This window comes from Coccomyxa subellipsoidea, assembly GCF_000258705.1.
Source record: "Coccomyxa subellipsoidea C-169, whole genome shotgun sequence".
NCBI lineage: Eukaryota > Viridiplantae > Chlorophyta > Trebouxiophyceae > Coccomyxaceae > Coccomyxa > Coccomyxa subellipsoidea.
In genome coordinates, this window is record NW_005178023.1 from 127,916 (window position 1) to 144,455 (window position 16,540).

Below are 16,540 nucleotides of genomic sequence, written 5' to 3' on the forward strand. Positions count from 1 at the left end.
TACTTTCCACAGCATCTTTAAGCCAGACAGATCCGGGCCGGCCTGTCAACTGTTCAATGCTGCTTTACGATCAAGAATAACCCAATAGGACCCATGCCACTGCTCCAGACACTACGCAACCGATATTTCCAAGAATTTGTTACGATTTCCGACAAAGTACAGTCAGAGCAAAACATGTTTTTTTTTCAATGCAGCCCTCAACATAGCATCATAGCAATAGGAGTCACTGCTCCACCATTCTAAAGTTTCTCAGCACTGGCAGTGTGACAGTGACACCCTAGGGAGTTCACAGTGACACAGTGTTCCTCAACAAGCAGCCCTCATGCTGCGCTGCACAAATGAAACAGCGCTGTCAACCTGGTAGAGCTTCACTGGAGCTTGCTGCCAGCATGTGCTGTTGAGCAGAACAATACAGGGGCCCTCGCCCCGCCTGTCCATCAATTCTGGCTGGCTGGGACTATTTTGTCAGCCAAATTCTCATAAGTTATCAATGTGCAAAACAAGAGATTCTACCAAACTCTGCTACAGGTTCTTCAACAAACGGGAGCGCAATACTCCGCTCATGCGCAGTTCCCAAGTTCAGTTCAGCAACCGGTGTTTTCTTTCATGCGGGCAACAGGTAGAGATCCAGGCATGCCCGGGCAGCGCCTCTGAATGTTTAGGTAATCCCAAGGATTTAATATCTGCCCAGCAGATTTGGCAGTGAAAATTGGCGAAAATTCTGGGCAAAGTAGCACCCCCGCTCCAGAACCCAGGAGCTAAGCTCAAATTCCAGGGATGATCCCTCTTCTGGGTTATGAAACCCTGACAATCGCTAGAATTTCCCTGGGCCCCCCCCCCAGAACAGTTGGGGGATCCATTAGTCATCTCCCGCTGAGAGACCGCACACTGACATCTGGGGCCGGCGGATTGGCCGATCCGCCAGACCCCACAGTCCCCCCGCTGCCGCCACCGCCGCCACCGCTGCACTCTGGAAAGATTGGGGGCGGCCTGCGCACATTAGGTCTGAGGATCAAAGCTTCCACAATCTTCTGCAGAGTGGAATAGGACGGCACAAATCCTTGCAGTGAGGCAAATTCCCAGGTCAAGCACGTGAGCGATCCTCCCAAGCACAGGTGCAATATCACCACTGTACAGGACAGTGCTAGCCCCGAGAAGTCACTCCAGAAACAAGGCTGCCAACACTACCCCGAATGACCGCATGAGGCTACCAAGAAATGGGAACTGCGAGCCAGGTTGAGAGATCCGAGAAAGCAGAGAGACTCCGCAATATAATAATTAATACAAGCACTGACATTGGCACTGATGATGTCCAGTGTGCATGTAAGAAACACCAGGCAGTGCAAGCGCCAATGTAAAGAGAATGAGCTGCCTCGTGATTTGAATGCAACAATGTAAGCGCATACGTGGGCGCTGAGGTGGCAGGTGACTAACCGGCGGTGCAGCGTGGCCTGCTCGTACGCGAATGCGACTCGCAGCAGCCGCCCCTCGTCCCACGGCCGCGCCAGCATCTGGAGCCCGGCCGGCAGAGCCGAGCGCCCCGAGCGGTGCACAAAGCCCATCGGCACCGTTATCGCCGGTGCGCCAGTCGGCGGCGCGACCTGGGGTGAATCGTTGCCTGGGCAGTCACAAGCAGGGGTAATCAACGCGTACCAAGGTGTGATTTCGCAAATCTACCACAGATACATATGTCGACCTCTGACATCCGCCAGGGCATGTCCTGATCTCGGCATCACCGCCGCCCATGCTCGGGGCACTCTTCTTATGTTCTTATTCACCCATTGGTGGGTGCTCAACCCACAGCTTCATCGACATTATACTAAGAATCAATAGAAGACAACACAGAAGAAGCCGCCTTGTTAAGACATGCGCAGCATCTGGTGCAAATATTGTTGGTCCACTTAGACCCCGCTGTGCTTCAAGGCCTCACAACAGCGCACTGTGCAGTAGCTGCTGTTGGGTTAAAAGATGGCACAAGTGGGCTGCCCTGCTCACCGTCGGGGCTGAAGAAGTCTCCTATGAGGCGCGGCGGGTTAGTCCACGTGGGGTACACTATCACGTCCAGGTTGGCATTGTTCATCGACTCCACCAGCCTCTGCAGGCACCACACACCACGCCCCTCAGCCAGAGCCCCAAAAGTATGTACATGCTTTCCAGGAGCATGCATGTGAAATGTACGCAGAGCTGGTGACATGCATGCACGCCGAATTTGAGGCTCAAATGAACATTGAGCCAGCTGGTAGGACCCAGCACCGCAGGGGAGGACTTGTGCACCCCTTCTGGCAATTTGAAGGGATATTATTCCATGAACAAAGCCTGCCTGTGCATACCTGCGTTTCCTATCAGGTGCCTTCAAGTGAAGCAAGTCAAGCTGGCACCTTAGAGACCAGTGGGACTTGGTGACATAGACCAGGTTAAACACCTTGCGGAACTCGGCGCGGCAGGGGTTGTCAAAGTAGTCACCACAGCCGCACACAAAGCCGGCCGCGCGCAATTCATCTGTCGGGTAATCCGCCGGCGTGTAGCTGACCGCCGCACGCGCAGACAGCGAAGAGTTGATTGTCGGATGGTACAGGCCAGCGTCCGCTATCTCCTGCAGCACAGTCATGTTTCATCTAAGGGCATCGTGTGGATCTTTGGAAAATTGATGGATTATGTAATATTCTTTTGCAAAATTTTTGTTTGATGTGGTATTGTTTCTTGATGAAGTTCATGGACTTATATATCTGATTTGTGTTAACCGGTCCACAGCCTAGCCGGCAGTGCGATGCCAAGGCCATGGGCGGGCAGAGGTCGTGCAAGCACAACACTCTGCCCCCGGGCAAAAGATTAGATTAATATCATGAGGGACAATGTCCCTCGTATCAGATATTAAACTGATAAGAACAGATACTACACTTGATCTTAGCCAAAAGGCCGAGAAAGGTATGCCTATTTGTTTAATCAAGGTCGAGGGTATTCATCAGCCAGACCATGCCTCCCAGACATGATTATGGGACCTGGGCTACCATTTTTTACCGTAATTCTAGGATCTTGTCAATGGCCCTCGTAGAAGGGCCCATCAATGTGATGGATTGCAGAATGTTGTATTTCCTCAGCCAGTGTTGAGAAGAAGCAGCAGGTCTACTGTTGGACAGAAGGGCGCCCTTGCATTATGCAGCTTTGTGTCACAGCGTCCGAAGCCGCGAAACCACCTAATGGTCGTTGCACCTGACACCCACCTGCTTAATTGTCCCCAGTAGCTTCTGAACCACCTTCCCCGTTTCTAGTGCCCGCCAAATTCCGCCCATTTGCTGCAGCACATTGTGGCAACTGGCTGAGCTCCTAGTATCGCAACCAATCAAACTCAAATCCAAAATGCACAAAGGAGATTTTGCGGCGTCTGCCTGGTAGGAGCGGGAGCGCGTGTCGGCGGAGCGCGGGCACCTTCTTTGAAAATTGTTCAATTTCAAATTTGGACATTCAAAATCTTTGCAAATCACACCTGGATCGAGCGGAAGCGCGTGCCGGCGGTGCGAAGGTACCAGTTGAGGTCGGATTTGAAGTGTGCGCCGCAGTTTATGTCCTCCCAGTGGCCGGAGGCAGTGCTGCCCGTCCACCACTGCCCGCTGCGGCCGTCCCAGTCGTAGCCCCCAAGGGAATTTCCGGCTATCTTGAAATCCTCCACAATCGTCGCGCCTGCGCCGCATGCAGGGCCAAAGTAAGTCAAATTTCGGAATCTATCACAAATCGGAGAAATGCGCTGAGCGCGCTGGGCGCCGGGTGCACTATCTGCACCCCTTGCGCAGCGTACATAGCGCCAATTTGCTTGTACGAATATTATAGCAAAATCCATGGTCAGACACCGTAGGACATGTTTAGCTTCCGCCAAAAGGGCATGCCAAGATTAGCCTCTGAAGCCTTGCACTATCTGAGCGCGTGGGCTGTGCAAGGCCCAGAGACAGCATGCTAGATGGCGCAGATGTCTGAGCATTTTACAAGAAGAATATCACGTTTAAGGCCTGCTTTATCGAAGATCAGTGCGCACATCCTGAACATTCGTGTAGTCGTCCTAAAGTTGGGAGGGTTTGGCCGTTTTGATGTTGATGCTTGTCAGCAACAAAGTGCCTGAGACTATGATTTGATGACCAATCCGATGACTCACCGTGGTCTGACATGAGGGTGAGCGCGTCCTGGAACAGCTGCATGACCTCTGTGTCGTTGATGTCCGTGTTTATCACCTGCCGCAGTACCCCCACGCGCGCCCCCTGCAGCCACATCGATGCAACCCCAGGTTAGCGTACAGGTGGGTCATCATGCTGAGTCAGCCCTGACTGGCAGGAGCCCATACGAGCTCCTGAAAAATTGACACGTCGTACTCAATAGAGAATGTACGCACAATGAACTGAGAACATCCCCAATCTAGCTCTTGCAATATTGGCCCGCTGGTGTGCATGATCATCAAATTCTCTCATTAAGTTCAACATGTAGCAGAATGATGTCCTTGGCTTTCTCATCGCCAAACAACCTTACTCATGACTACAGAGCAAGGGCTGCGCTTGCCTGGAGGCCGTCGCGCGCGAGGAAGCGGGTGTAGTTGGCGGTGCGGTTGGCGGTGACTAAGCGGTTAGTCAACGTGAGGGGGTCCTGGGGGTCCGGCCCTGCGAGCGCCTCGAGCATGCGCGCCACATCCTCCACGCTGCGCGCCAGGGGGCCGCTTATGTCACTCGAGTTGTCCAGCGGCACTATGCCCGCCCTGCAAAATCAAAATCAAATCCAGAATGACATATGCTGTTGAAATTGCTGTGATTCAGTTGCATCAGAGTGTGGCAGTCTCCGAGCCTTGCCGGAGTGCGCATTGCAATGGCTCAGTCTGACAATGCCTCGAGTGTGATGCTTTGCATACTCTCTGCAAGCCGTGCATTTCCTCTGTCTGACACTGCCCAAGCGGGCAGGCTTTCCCATATTCTGCAAAAGATTGTAGTTTTTCCGCTTACTCTGCGTCAACCGTGATCCTACCCACAGGAGTGTCAACATCTCTTCATTGAAAAGCATGATTTCTCAAGATACTAATGGTAATCGCAGATGTAGCCAGCATGTCCCAGCAGCAGGATTGCCATAGAGAGAACAACAAACCATCTCAGGCCTCGGAACCTGAGGAATTACACCAGCCTGGCGGGCTTCTCAGGACCCTTCCTTTAGCACCTTGCGGTTTCAACAGCGTGTAATTTCCAGGGTTGCCTGTGCGCACCTGCTGGTGAGGCCCAGAGTGGGGCGCATGCCCACCAGGGCAGTGTGCGAGGCAGGGCCCCTCACAGAATTGCCCGTGTCTGTCCCCAGTCCCACCAGAGCAAAGCTCGCCGCCACCCCTGCACGCATGGCACGCTTAGGAAACACGTGAGCTCATGACCTCCAGGTTGTTAATTCATGGGACATATGTGGATGATCAGGGGGTGATCAGTGCCGCCTGCTTACTCCTAAGGGGTAATATCCAGGACGGCACCAGAGGGTTGGTGTACTATGCAGTGCTGCACAGCGGCCACCAAAGCGGCGCTGAGAGACTCAGGTGTCAAGTCCAAGGAGATACCATGTGGAAATCATTGTTATTATCACCACCTGTGAATCAGTTCCTAGGGATCGAGAATCGAGGGATGTCCAGCAACATGTGGAAATTAGGTGCCTGCAAGAGAGAATGCTGGTCTGCGTCGAATGAGACCAGCACGGCCGCACAGCATTCTCGGCATTGTTTTTAAGGAGGCATGACAACGTAAAAAGAGGGGGGACCAAGGATTTCCACCTGCAGCAGGCCCCCCGCTAGAGCCGGCGGGGGTCCTATCGAGGTCGTAGGGGTTACGCACGACGCCCGCCACCGAGCTGATGGAAAAGATTGGCGAGAATGCCCACTCCCCCATATTCCCCTTGCCCAGCACTATTGCCCCCGCCGCCTTCAGCCGCGCCACCTGGCAGAATGCAATCAGAAACTCTCCAATCGGCTTGTCCCCTGATAGTTCTGCTCTGAACCCTTCAACCCCTGTCAAGGGAAGCGTCTGCTATACAACGCTGCAAGGCATAAGGCATCATTTTACACCAGAGCAGGATGCATCCTATGATCCACCCTGAACGCCTGCACCTCAGAACAGGGGTGAGCAGGCGAGCTCGCACCCTCCACCTCCTGCACGTTTCCTGCTGCTGCCAGCTTGCAGGGGTTACTACTATCAGCTAATTTACCACCCCCTCCAGATTGTAAAAAATGGGGAAAATAAAGTGGGGTTCCCTGCTTGCGACCCTGCTGAGCATCCTCGAACTTGAAAATGTGGGATCAACCCCTAAACCCCACACCCCGTAACAAGGGATGAGTAATATTTTCCGGATCCTTGCCTGCTGCACATCTTCTGTTGCCCCATCCTATTTGCTAATCAGGAGACAGGTTGCTCACAAGGGTGAGCAGGACAACAGAAAGACCCACCTGCTGCGCGTCTTTGGAAGCAAAGTTGTCAAGGAGTGCGGCGGAGCCGGCAGTGGCGGCCATACTGACAGTGTCGAAATTGTCCTTGACCAGGACGGGCACGCAGAAGAGGCCCCCGGGCAGCCCGTTGCTGCCAGCCTGGCGCGCCTGAACAGGCAACAGCTGAGTCATCTCACAGCTTTGAGGATGACAGGGTAAGACTTTCCGTGCCTTTCCAATTTTGGTCCCTGAAGCAATCACTGCATTCTTCTGATTTCTTTCTTTCTTGCTTGCTTGCTCGCCCATATCACACAGAGATCCAGTTCTGACCCTACCCACAGTACGCGCAGCCATGCATGCCTCATAATCACCGTATTGGGCTGCAAAGCTGACTGGGCTGGAATAGATACCAACTGCCATGAGCAATTCAAGAAGGCATGGGCCATGATTGCTGGTTTTCCAGCTCCCCAACGAGCAATGCCCCCATCGCAGCACACCAGCGTTGACAAGTAGTGTTCCGGTGCGTACCTGATGCAGCTGCTGATCCTTTGCTGCAGCCTCCTTTTCCAGATCTGGGTTGAGAACCCTCACGGCTGATAGCCCTGTGGCTTTGTCGTAAGCCTGTATTCTCTGCAGACCACCCCACCAGAAATAGCTTAAATGGCAATTACACTGGAAATCCAGTAATCCCCAGTAGTTCTTGTCCAGTATTATAGTTGCAATTCGTGCATGCTTGATGCAGGTTCATTGTAAGATAGGCAGCAAAGAATATGGGAGGTGCACAGTATGCTGCGTACCTGCACATACGCCTGGACAAGCTGTGAGCATGTCACCTTCCCATCCACAAACGCCTGCACAACAGCAACACAGCTTGGGTGAGACCTTTACTAGGCAGACACATGTGACGAGCTGAAAATGTATGGTATACAGACTGCGGACCAAGTAAATGTGATGGGGGGGCACTTTTTCAACTGCTGAGATGGCAATCTGTCATGCTGGGCCTGCCAAAGACTAGCAAAGAGTACTGAGGGTAGCTACACGCATTCCCGTGGACTCTGAGGCCCCGGACGACCTCTGTGTGTGGCGCGCTGATAAGTGAAATTAAAATCTGTGTTTGCACCTTGTGGACTGTGGAGATTGTGGCTTCTACTGCTGGAAACACTGGCGTGCCGCTCTGACAGAGGCTGCCAACTCCAGCTACCGTCACAGCGTTGGTTGTGTAATTGGATGCGAGCGTGAAGCTGTCCCCATTTGTGTACCCTGCATGGCTCCCTGCGTCCAAAAGCCTGTCAGTACGTTGAGGACAGGAGAGGACTGATGATCGGGAGCACAGCTGAGGAGGAATACATATGATATAAGGTTTCAAAACTATCTACTTGCGTTTGACAAGCTCAGGGCAGGCGGTCACACAAAGCCACAAAGCCCTTCTTCACACCATGGGAAGGTTTGACCTTGGAGTCCCTGCCCAGATCATAAGGTGCTCAATGAAGGATATCCAGAACATCTCCGTCTAAAGAACGAATCTTACAGGTTTTCAGGATCTTACAAGAAACTGGACATGCAAGACTGAATGGTATCAAAGACTGGGAACAGCCGAACATGAGATTTTCCTTTGTCCACATCTTATCCTCTTCGATGCGCTAATCGAAAAGAAGCAAGCTGTGCAAGTAATTGTACACACTCTCCATTTGCATCACCCAACCGCCTGAAGAACCTTCTTGCTCTAGGAAAGCTCCTGTGGCTCTGTTGGCAACTGTGACACATAGTGTTGGATTTACCTGCTAGATTGCAGACGAATGCGATTATGAGTGGAACAGTTATCGCTCGTCGACGCAAAAGCCTCATTGCTAGCGCGCTCGTCTCGGCAGCCCCTCCTGCCCAGCCGAGGGCTCGACGGGATCAGCATCCCCGAACCAGCATCAAGCCGCAGTCTTGTCTACGTAGCCAATACCGATCCCAACTGCAATAACACAAGGATATTTCGTGTGGCAGTGCTCGATGGTGCTTTGCTACGATTGGGTCTGGACAGCTTCGTCAATGTGCTGCGCATTGATCAACAGAAGCCCTCCATTCTAATCATTTCGTAACCGATGCAGCTCGGCTTCGTTGCAGATGGAAGCTGAATGCCAGGAAGTCCCACACAGGTGTATGGAGGAGGTGTGATCACTTACAGTGTGCAAGGCATGATTACTGTCACTGTTTTCATGTGAACAGCTAGAAGCAAAGCCAGGCGTTTTATCTGCCCTTGGAAGAATTCTCAAACACTTACACAGCTAGCAACCCGCAGCCTGTACTGAGTACTACTAGTACCATGTGTCGGAACAGAGTATCAATCCGTTCCAATCAGACCGAAGAGCGCCAGTCACCATCCACTTAATGTCTGATCTATCTCTGATGTCCCCAACATGGACGTCCAATGGGTGACTCGCCCATGGAGCCGTTTAAGAAAAGCTGTGACCTGACTAGGGATACACACTCCATACTAGGATAAGGGGAACCTTGCCGCGGCAGGCCTTGAAGACCTCAGACTGAGAACGGTTCTGAGTCACTCAGCCTGTACGCTACAGGCTGACCGTCATGCAGCATATGCATTCTAAGCTGGAAAACTTATCATCTACAGCAGGCCTTTCCTCAAGTGTTGCTCTAACCACTCCCCGCCACTAATCCCAGACCTGATCACTGTGGCTTATCACTATTAGAAATCACCAACTTCTTCTCCGGAAGGAAGTAGTTTCTGGACCAGTCTCAGGATCAGCTGCTCTTCTTGCCGCTTCCAAAGATGAACTCAAACACACCTGCGCATCCACCATGCCTCTCAGTGACACCTCAGCAAACACCTTCCGCTTGATGCGTCACAACAAGAGACAAAACTTGTCAGAACAGTAGCAGATTGCTGCAAGCTGTTGGATGTTCAGACTGGCAGGCAATTTGACACTTGTGGTTCCTGGCGCTGCCGGGTAAAGACAATTTCACCCTCATAGGAGTTTGTTTATATTCCTATCCTATTGAAGTGCATGGGAGAGCCTGCTCACCTGAGATGAGGCTGCGGACTGCATTTGTGGCCAGCCTGACAAAGAAGAGGGGGGATCCTGGAGATGGCACGGGGGCCCCAATGGCTGACAGGATGCCGAACATTGCCCCAAGCTTGTTTGTGTTGCCCACCCTCCTGCGCAGTGCATACTGTGGCTTGATACAAAATCGTAACCTATCGTACACCATGTCGGACGCCGAAAACCCGTGCCAGGACTGGGTTCTTTGGGCAGGAGAAAGGGGCGTGGAGAAGCGTGACTATAGCACACAAACACCGCCAGACTCTACAAAGACCGTAAATTTCTTGTGCAACAGAAAAAACCTCAAGCATAGCAAAAGGGCGGCAGCAAGGCCCCTGAAGGGCTGCCAAACCAGAGTGACAGTGCAAGGTGCTGATCAACCAATGATGGCAGCAATGATTACCTGTCCATGATGTAGCCACCAGTGAACGATGTCACCTTGCCCTCCTCGTTGAATGTGTATGACAGGCACTCTGGCGCCCCCAACACAACCTGCAATTCACACTGCCCTCAATGCAATTGCCCATTACCAAGCCTTTGAGACCCTGAGGTTTAAAGGATATCTACTATGGATCGATCCATTCCTTGCCAAACCCCCTGACAGCTGACAGCAACACTCATGTCCTCTCCAGAGGAAGGCTGGTCATTGGGAGAGTGCCACTGCATGTCCCGTGCGGCATGGGCCTGTCCACGGGCCTGTTCTTTGCTGCATCCAGTGAAGGCTTACATCGTGGTGCAATCATCATTACATGCTCTGCCTGGCAAGAGGTGCCTGTAGGCGAGCTGCAGGTAACGGCTGTCACATATCCCACCCCTTGCCCGATTTTTCGGGTCCAAGCAAAACCACATTATGGTGTTGTAGGGGTCCCGAGTAAGCGGCTGACCTTGCCGGTGGGTTTGTAGGTGGCACCGAAGAATCTCAGCGGCCCTGTGTGGGTGGCAGTGTTGCGCACAGTCCACCAGACGCGGTTGGGTTCATATTTGTCTACTCGCCAGTCGTAGGGGTGTGACTCCATGTTGGGGAAGGCATCTTTTAGATTGAAGCCGCTCACCGCCTTCACAAAGTCCTGTGTCTCAATAAATGTCAGTGTCCGAATCACACAATCTGCCAACATCCTCAGAAAGGTATAGGAGTAAATTAAGCCATTCTGACCTTCTTCTGGAGTCCAGAAGACAGTGGTGAGAATGATGCAAGATTTAGGAGCAGAATGCCCAGATGCGACGACAATTGTGTCTGCTCAGATCGATCCAGTGGGCCACCACCTCAGGCTGGCATCCAGCATTGGAACAAGTGCCAGACGCTCAGGTAAGGGCATTGTGGCACAGCCTTACCTTCTTGGCCAGGGACACCACAGGAAATTCGAATCTGAAATTGTCAGCCAGCAGGTCGGGGTCTTCCACGCCGCTGTTGGTCGCAAACACTTTCTGTGCTAGCGCTATGAGCTTCTCTGCCGGTATGGGGAAGCTGGAGGGCGTGCCAGGAAGAACTGCAACTGGAACTTCAGCTGGTGCCATTACAACTGATCCGGGTTCGGCTGATCCTGCACCACAGCAGTGTGATCAAGACTTTTGATTCGTTTCTTTGAGATTAGAAATATGGTATACTCGAAATCAAGAGCTCCAATGCAGCATGACTGGGGAGTCGGGCACCATTGTACCTTTTAACTCCTACGATGGCTTATGGAAGCTACTGCGAGGTGCACAAACAGCTATTGACGAGTATCACTCTTTCAGAGATCAATAATTAAATGTGTAGCACGACTGCTTTGGCGACAAGAGAAGAACATCTGAGATCAACGACGTGGTCTCAGGAGGTTCGCTCACATCTCCCGGAAACCCCGCTTTTCCGAGATCACGAGAGCAGCTTCCACTCTCTGGGAAGATTAGCCATGATACGTAAGGATGCATCGGGGTCTTTTTGCAAACTCCACCGCCAAAACAAAGTCCAAAGCTTAAATTGCAGATCTTAAGGAAGCTGCGGAGCACAATGGCCGCTCAACGCACTTTGTACTGGGGAAGTGGGTCAAATTCGCATGGAGGGTGTTGATCGCCCTGAAGGAGAAGGGTCTGGAACTCGAGAGCATGGTCGTTGAGTTTTCAAAGAGTGACTTCACGATCAATGCACCCTTTTGTACCCGCAGTATCGGGCACTATTAGGTATGTGCCGTGTAATCTCCCACTGTGAAGAGCTGACTTTCTTAGAGGCAGGCCATTTCTACAAAGTAGGGCAGTCATGGTTCTCCTTTTGAAATAATGATTTAATATCCCCTGTGCAAACATTCCTCTATGGATTGGTGTTGCATGCTGGTGTCATGTGCCTCTCTCAGGGCATCTTGATGTGTGGCAGAGGAACACAAGTCGGAGGAGATCCTCAGACTGAACCCCAGGGGCCAGGTTCCCACCTTTGTGGATGCTGGCACTGTCGTGAACGAGTCGCTAGCGATCCTTCTGTCATTTCCAAGACAAGTACCCGACACCATCCCTGCTGCCTGCCACCATCGAGGCAAATACCCAATCTAGCATTTCGCAACGTTTTCCATTTCTGCATCTTTGGGGGTTGTGATGCATGCCGAAAAGGCATTCGCATTCCGGGTGTGGTTGCTCAAGGACGATGAACAGTTGCCTCATAAAGGCAGGCCTTCCTGACAAGCCAGCGGGTCATTCAATAGGGCTCAAAAATTTCATTCTGCAGTCGTACTGCACTTGAGTTCCTACGCAAGGGTGAAGGTAGCACAGCTTAAGGCTAGGGCTTGCGCCAATATGCGACTGCTGTACTGCACAGATCGCATGCATGAACAGAACAGGCTTTGAAATAAAGAAGAAGTGTACTAGAGACGCCCATAATGGGCCAGAGTGTTGCCCAGTGACAACTGACATGTGCACCTCCTCGAGGAAATGTGAGCTCAATTGGAAAGCTGGCAGCTTATTACGAAGCCATTAAGTTCTCAAATGCCATGATCATGAGCGTTCAACAAAGTTCTGCAACATTTACATGGAGCACTGCTGTCACAGCTGTGGCATGTGCTGGTATCATCATGTGAGGATCATGATGATGCCCATTGCATTGATCAACTTTGTAATGAAGTTGGGCGCAAACGACGCAAATGGATGGCTTGCTGTGAGGAGAAGGCAATCTTCAACCAATACACATGATGTCTGCTGTCATGGAATCCTTCCAAACTCGACATTGGGGAACAAAGAAGCAATTGACCGAGTCAACCATTACGAGGAGGCAGCTTCCGCTGATCTGGAAGCTTTATGCAATCACCTTTGACCCCGGAGAATTCATCTGAAGATTCTGGAATTGTCTCATCATATGCAGTCTCTTCCATTCACCAACAAAGCAACAGCTATACGGTGCAGTGTGGGTAAGAGTCAAGGACAGATGGCTGCTCAGCGGACAATCTGGTGGGGCAGTGGCTCTGCTCCAGCATGGAGGGTGCTCATCGGCCTCAAAGAGAAGGGGCTGGAGTACGACAGCAAGCTCATCGAATTTTCCAAAAGTACGACAGACCTTCAGACCCCTTCGAGCCATGTGCAGTGCAATGCTTGTCTTTAGAGCGCTCTGAGATTCACGTCATGATCAAGCTGGCTAGCCGTCAGGTTTTAGCAATTTAGCACGCTTTTCGATGATCGAAGAACTCCATTGTATCACTTAGGGCTCAAAGCAGCCAAAGCATGTGAGTATGCGGGGCGCTTGGCGGGTGCCGTCGTTCTCGAGGGAGGCCATGCTCTCGTAATATTTGCCGATCTTGAAATCTTGGCGGACCAATGCTGCTCTTCGAATCTGATTAGAGATCCTCATGTGCATGACATCAAAGCAACACCGTCACATGGCTTGTAACTCAAGCCAGCCTGTTGCTCACCATGTGCATGTGCTTGTTGTGTGGCAGAGGAACACAAGTCGGAGGATATCCTGAGGCTGAACCCCAGGGGCCAAGTGCCAACTTTCCTGGACGATGGCGTCGTTGTGAACGAGTCCCTGGCCGCCCTGCTGTATCTCCAGGACAAGTACCCCGAGCCATCCCTGCTGCCTGCCACCATCGAGGGCCGTGCCCTGGTGCGCAGAAGCCAAACTTTTGTTTCGTTTCAGAGAACTATCAAAAATAACTTGCTTGGAACATTTGTGACGTTTTTGTCAGCCAAGTGCAATGCATGCACCAGACCTGGTGGCCAGACTGGTGGATGTCCCCACACGAGTGGTGGGATTTTCAAGTTCTTCGGATTTTTAGGCTCAATGTGCACATTGTGACATTTGCAGGTGTACCAGCGTTTCCAGGAGGCTGCAAACTTCCACGACAAGGTCAGCCAGGTCATCCGCTTCAAGGTGTGTATGTTCTTTGCTGCCATTCAGCCGCTCCTGCAGTGAGCGCAAAACAATCACGACACCATACGTATACTTTGAAGTGACGCATGTAGATTCCCCACTTGTACCATGGGACAAGTCATGCAGGCCAAATTAAAGATGGACGATTTCATACCTCATGCAAGGTGATGCAGTCGGTGGATAAAGGGCTGATTAAGGAGTTTTCATGTATTGCGGAAATGCGTTCAAGGAGATTGCTGGTAGCTGATGTTGTATGCTTTTTCATGCAGTGGACGAATGCTGATGAAGCGTTGCCTCAGGACAAGCTGGACGCGCTACAGGTGAGCTGCCCAAACTCATGAGTGTCTTTTCTGTTGGTCATTAACAGTAATTATTTCCATGGTTGGGCACCTTTCCCAAAGGGCACGCTTGACACCTGCCATCTTGCAATCTGTTTGCAATTCAACGCCTGTCCCACGGAATGCTCTTGTGAATCTCCCAGCCACTTGTGACCACCGTCTGCAAGACATGCATGAATTGAAAACACATGATGCGAGATACATGTTTTCCACCCTTGATGTTTGGCTATTGCAGGCAGAGCTGGAGCTTTGGGAGAGCTACCTGAGCGAAGACAGCTTCATTGCAGGCCCTGACTTCACACTGGCAGGTGGGACTGGTGATAGCAGCCATGCTTTATTTGCAAGACAACTAATTGATGCATGACTGGCACAACACACTTTTCTGCAAATGTTACTTTACACTGTCGAGTGCCAGGAACAAGCTCTGGGCCCTTCAAATTCGGCCCCAAGATCTGCTCTGGGCAATGGTCTCTTGCCGAGTCATTTTTCTGGCTTGCCCTTGATGCCCCCACTTGTGCAGAGCATCCTATTTTGCTGAAGTGCAAGATTCTCCCCATCCATGTAGCAATGGCATCCTCGCAGGAGTGGTGCATGCAGAGCACGCTGTAAGATGCATGCATGCATGCATGCATGAGCACGTTCCTGAAAAGCTTGTGTGATGGGTTGCACCTGCAGATATCTCATTCGGACCGTTCTTGCTGGTGTTCAAGCGCTTTGGAGGCACCCTGAAGGACTTCCCAAAGCTCAACAAGTACGCTGAGAAGATCGAGGTAGTCACACTGTCACATCCCCTGACATGTCAGCACAGAAACTTTTCGAGTAACTGAGCAATGCCTTGTGATGCACTGATGCCATACTTTTTGAGTGTTGCCTGAGTTTGTGTATGTAAGAGATGATTTGTCTGGGCGTCTTGGTTTCTGGCTCTGAGCCCAGCCCCCAAAGCCAGTCTACATCTGGGTCTCTCCCTTGAACGTGCTGATTCTGTTGTGTGGCTTGATGCAGGCTCGCCCCTCCTTTGAAGACAGCTACCCGCCGCACTGGAAGGAGACTCCTGGCAAGGACTGGCTCGACAGCCTGTGAGCACCACCACAGCTAATTCTGCGTAGCAAGCATACAACATGCCAGTAGATGAGTCAGCACGGCTGCGCAATCCCTGCGCGTGCCTAGCCTACCAACTCACCGGCTGGTTGGCTTCTGCCTATCTAGAGCCGTTTTGGACATGCAGTGCCCAGAGTTTTGCCGCAGCACAAAACGCGCTAGATTCACAGTGCACGTGCTGGGCGCCCTTGAGCACGTGGTAGCATTTTTGGTGTTTCAATGCAATGTGGACATGGCTGATGTGCGCTTCAGTCATTTCATTGCGATTCCAGGTTTCTGCAGAGACTGTAGGGAGAGTAGCTGAGTGTGCCGTTCTGCATCCGTTTGCGCTTTGCTTTGATCATTCAATCGCAAAGACTGATACTAAGTAGTATGCAGCTGATCATGGAAGATCATGTGCAGCCATCTTTGAACATATATTCTGCACTTTGCAGTGGCTTTGCTTGTGTGTATATGGATGTGCACCGTGTTAACAACCTGCAGCTTGTCTTAGTCTGTTGGAAATGTGGCCACCATGGCTGTAGATAGGAAAGCTTGCATACACTGGCGTGCAAGCACGATGTAACCTCAATTATGTAACGAAGTCTTGCGCAGGCATGCTAATTAGCTGGTCGGAACCCCAAATGAATTGAGCAAGGTTTTCACACTTTCATGGTTCGTGGCCTTGAAGCCTTAGGCTTTATGATGGGAACATCCGCGTGCCAATAAATAATGCTCCTTGAGGATGGGCTGCCTGTCAAGCAGCACTTCACAGGGGATTTGTGGGCTTGCTCCAAGCCCAAGTTCGGCTCCCAAACTGGCCTTGGCTGTTGCTGCTGGGAACGTATTTTCGAGACTTCCTCCACCCTCGCCCTGTCTAGTCAGCATGTTAAAGAGAGAGGAATGTATTCAAGACTGGATTTTGACAGCGTGAAGCAGCAGGACTTTGTACAGATTGAGATTAAGTGTCCTGTGAGCGCCCAACGTGCCGGTCATGGCGTCTGTGAGCACAAGCACCGCTTCGCATGCGTCTTGCTCTAGAAGCTTTTCCAACCGTGCGACTGGATGTTCTAGACCTTCCCCTCGATATGAAGTAATTTCGTCCGTCACAAGAACACACAGGAAAGCAGCTCTTGAAGGACTGCCTCATTACAGTCGAACAGGTGCGTCGAAACCATCGGTTCCTTGGGATGCATGCTTGTTGGTGTGTCCTCTAGGCACACCAACAGCAGAGCGTTTGTTGAAGTAATCCTCGAGATTCACGCAATCAATACATCCGGAAGGAGGAGGAATACGGACGCAGTGTGAACATTCTAGTCCATCC

At 51.6% G+C, this 16,540-nt stretch overlaps 3 protein-coding genes across 3 annotated transcripts; 1 reads left to right on the plus strand and 2 right to left on the minus strand.

Annotated features, from left to right (window-relative positions):
* Positions 1–863: 863 nt before the first annotated feature.
* COCSUDRAFT_44823 (amidase signature enzyme) lies at positions 864–10,989 on the minus strand (the record flags this gene model as incomplete). Its single annotated transcript, XM_005643523.1, has 18 exons — positions 864–990; positions 1,435–1,618; positions 1,996–2,095; positions 2,423–2,593; positions 3,485–3,678; positions 4,145–4,247; positions 4,315–4,336; positions 4,523–4,735; positions 5,231–5,348; positions 5,777–5,939; positions 6,446–6,592; positions 6,953–7,054; positions 7,222–7,275; positions 7,545–7,696; positions 9,457–9,590; positions 9,878–9,966; positions 10,359–10,541; positions 10,807–10,989. 18 exons carry the CDS (start codon positions 10,987–10,989, stop codon positions 864–866), a joined length of 2,439 nt encoding a protein of 812 aa, XP_005643580.1.
* Positions 10,990–11,428: 439 nt separating this feature from the next.
* COCSUDRAFT_34342 (hypothetical protein) lies at positions 11,429–12,567 on the minus strand. The gene is made up of 2 exons (XM_005643524.1): positions 11,822–12,567; positions 11,429–11,631 (listed from the first exon to the last, which is right to left on the minus strand). The coding sequence occupies exon 1, from the start codon at positions 12,100–12,102 to the stop codon at positions 11,926–11,928; it is 177 nt and encodes a 58-aa protein (XP_005643581.1). The 5' UTR covers positions 12,103–12,567; the 3' UTR covers positions 11,429–11,631; positions 11,822–11,925.
* Positions 12,568–12,810: 243 nt separating this feature from the next.
* Positions 12,811–15,832, plus strand: COCSUDRAFT_31327 (glutathione S-transferase). Its single transcript, XM_005643525.1, has 7 exons — positions 12,811–12,977; positions 13,368–13,534; positions 13,736–13,801; positions 14,071–14,121; positions 14,375–14,447; positions 14,815–14,909; positions 15,142–15,832. The coding sequence occupies exons 1-7, from the start codon at positions 12,860–12,862 to the stop codon at positions 15,217–15,219; spliced, it is 648 nt and encodes a 215-aa protein (XP_005643582.1). The 5' UTR covers positions 12,811–12,859; the 3' UTR covers positions 15,220–15,832.
* The last annotated feature ends 708 nt before the right edge of the window (positions 15,833–16,540 follow it).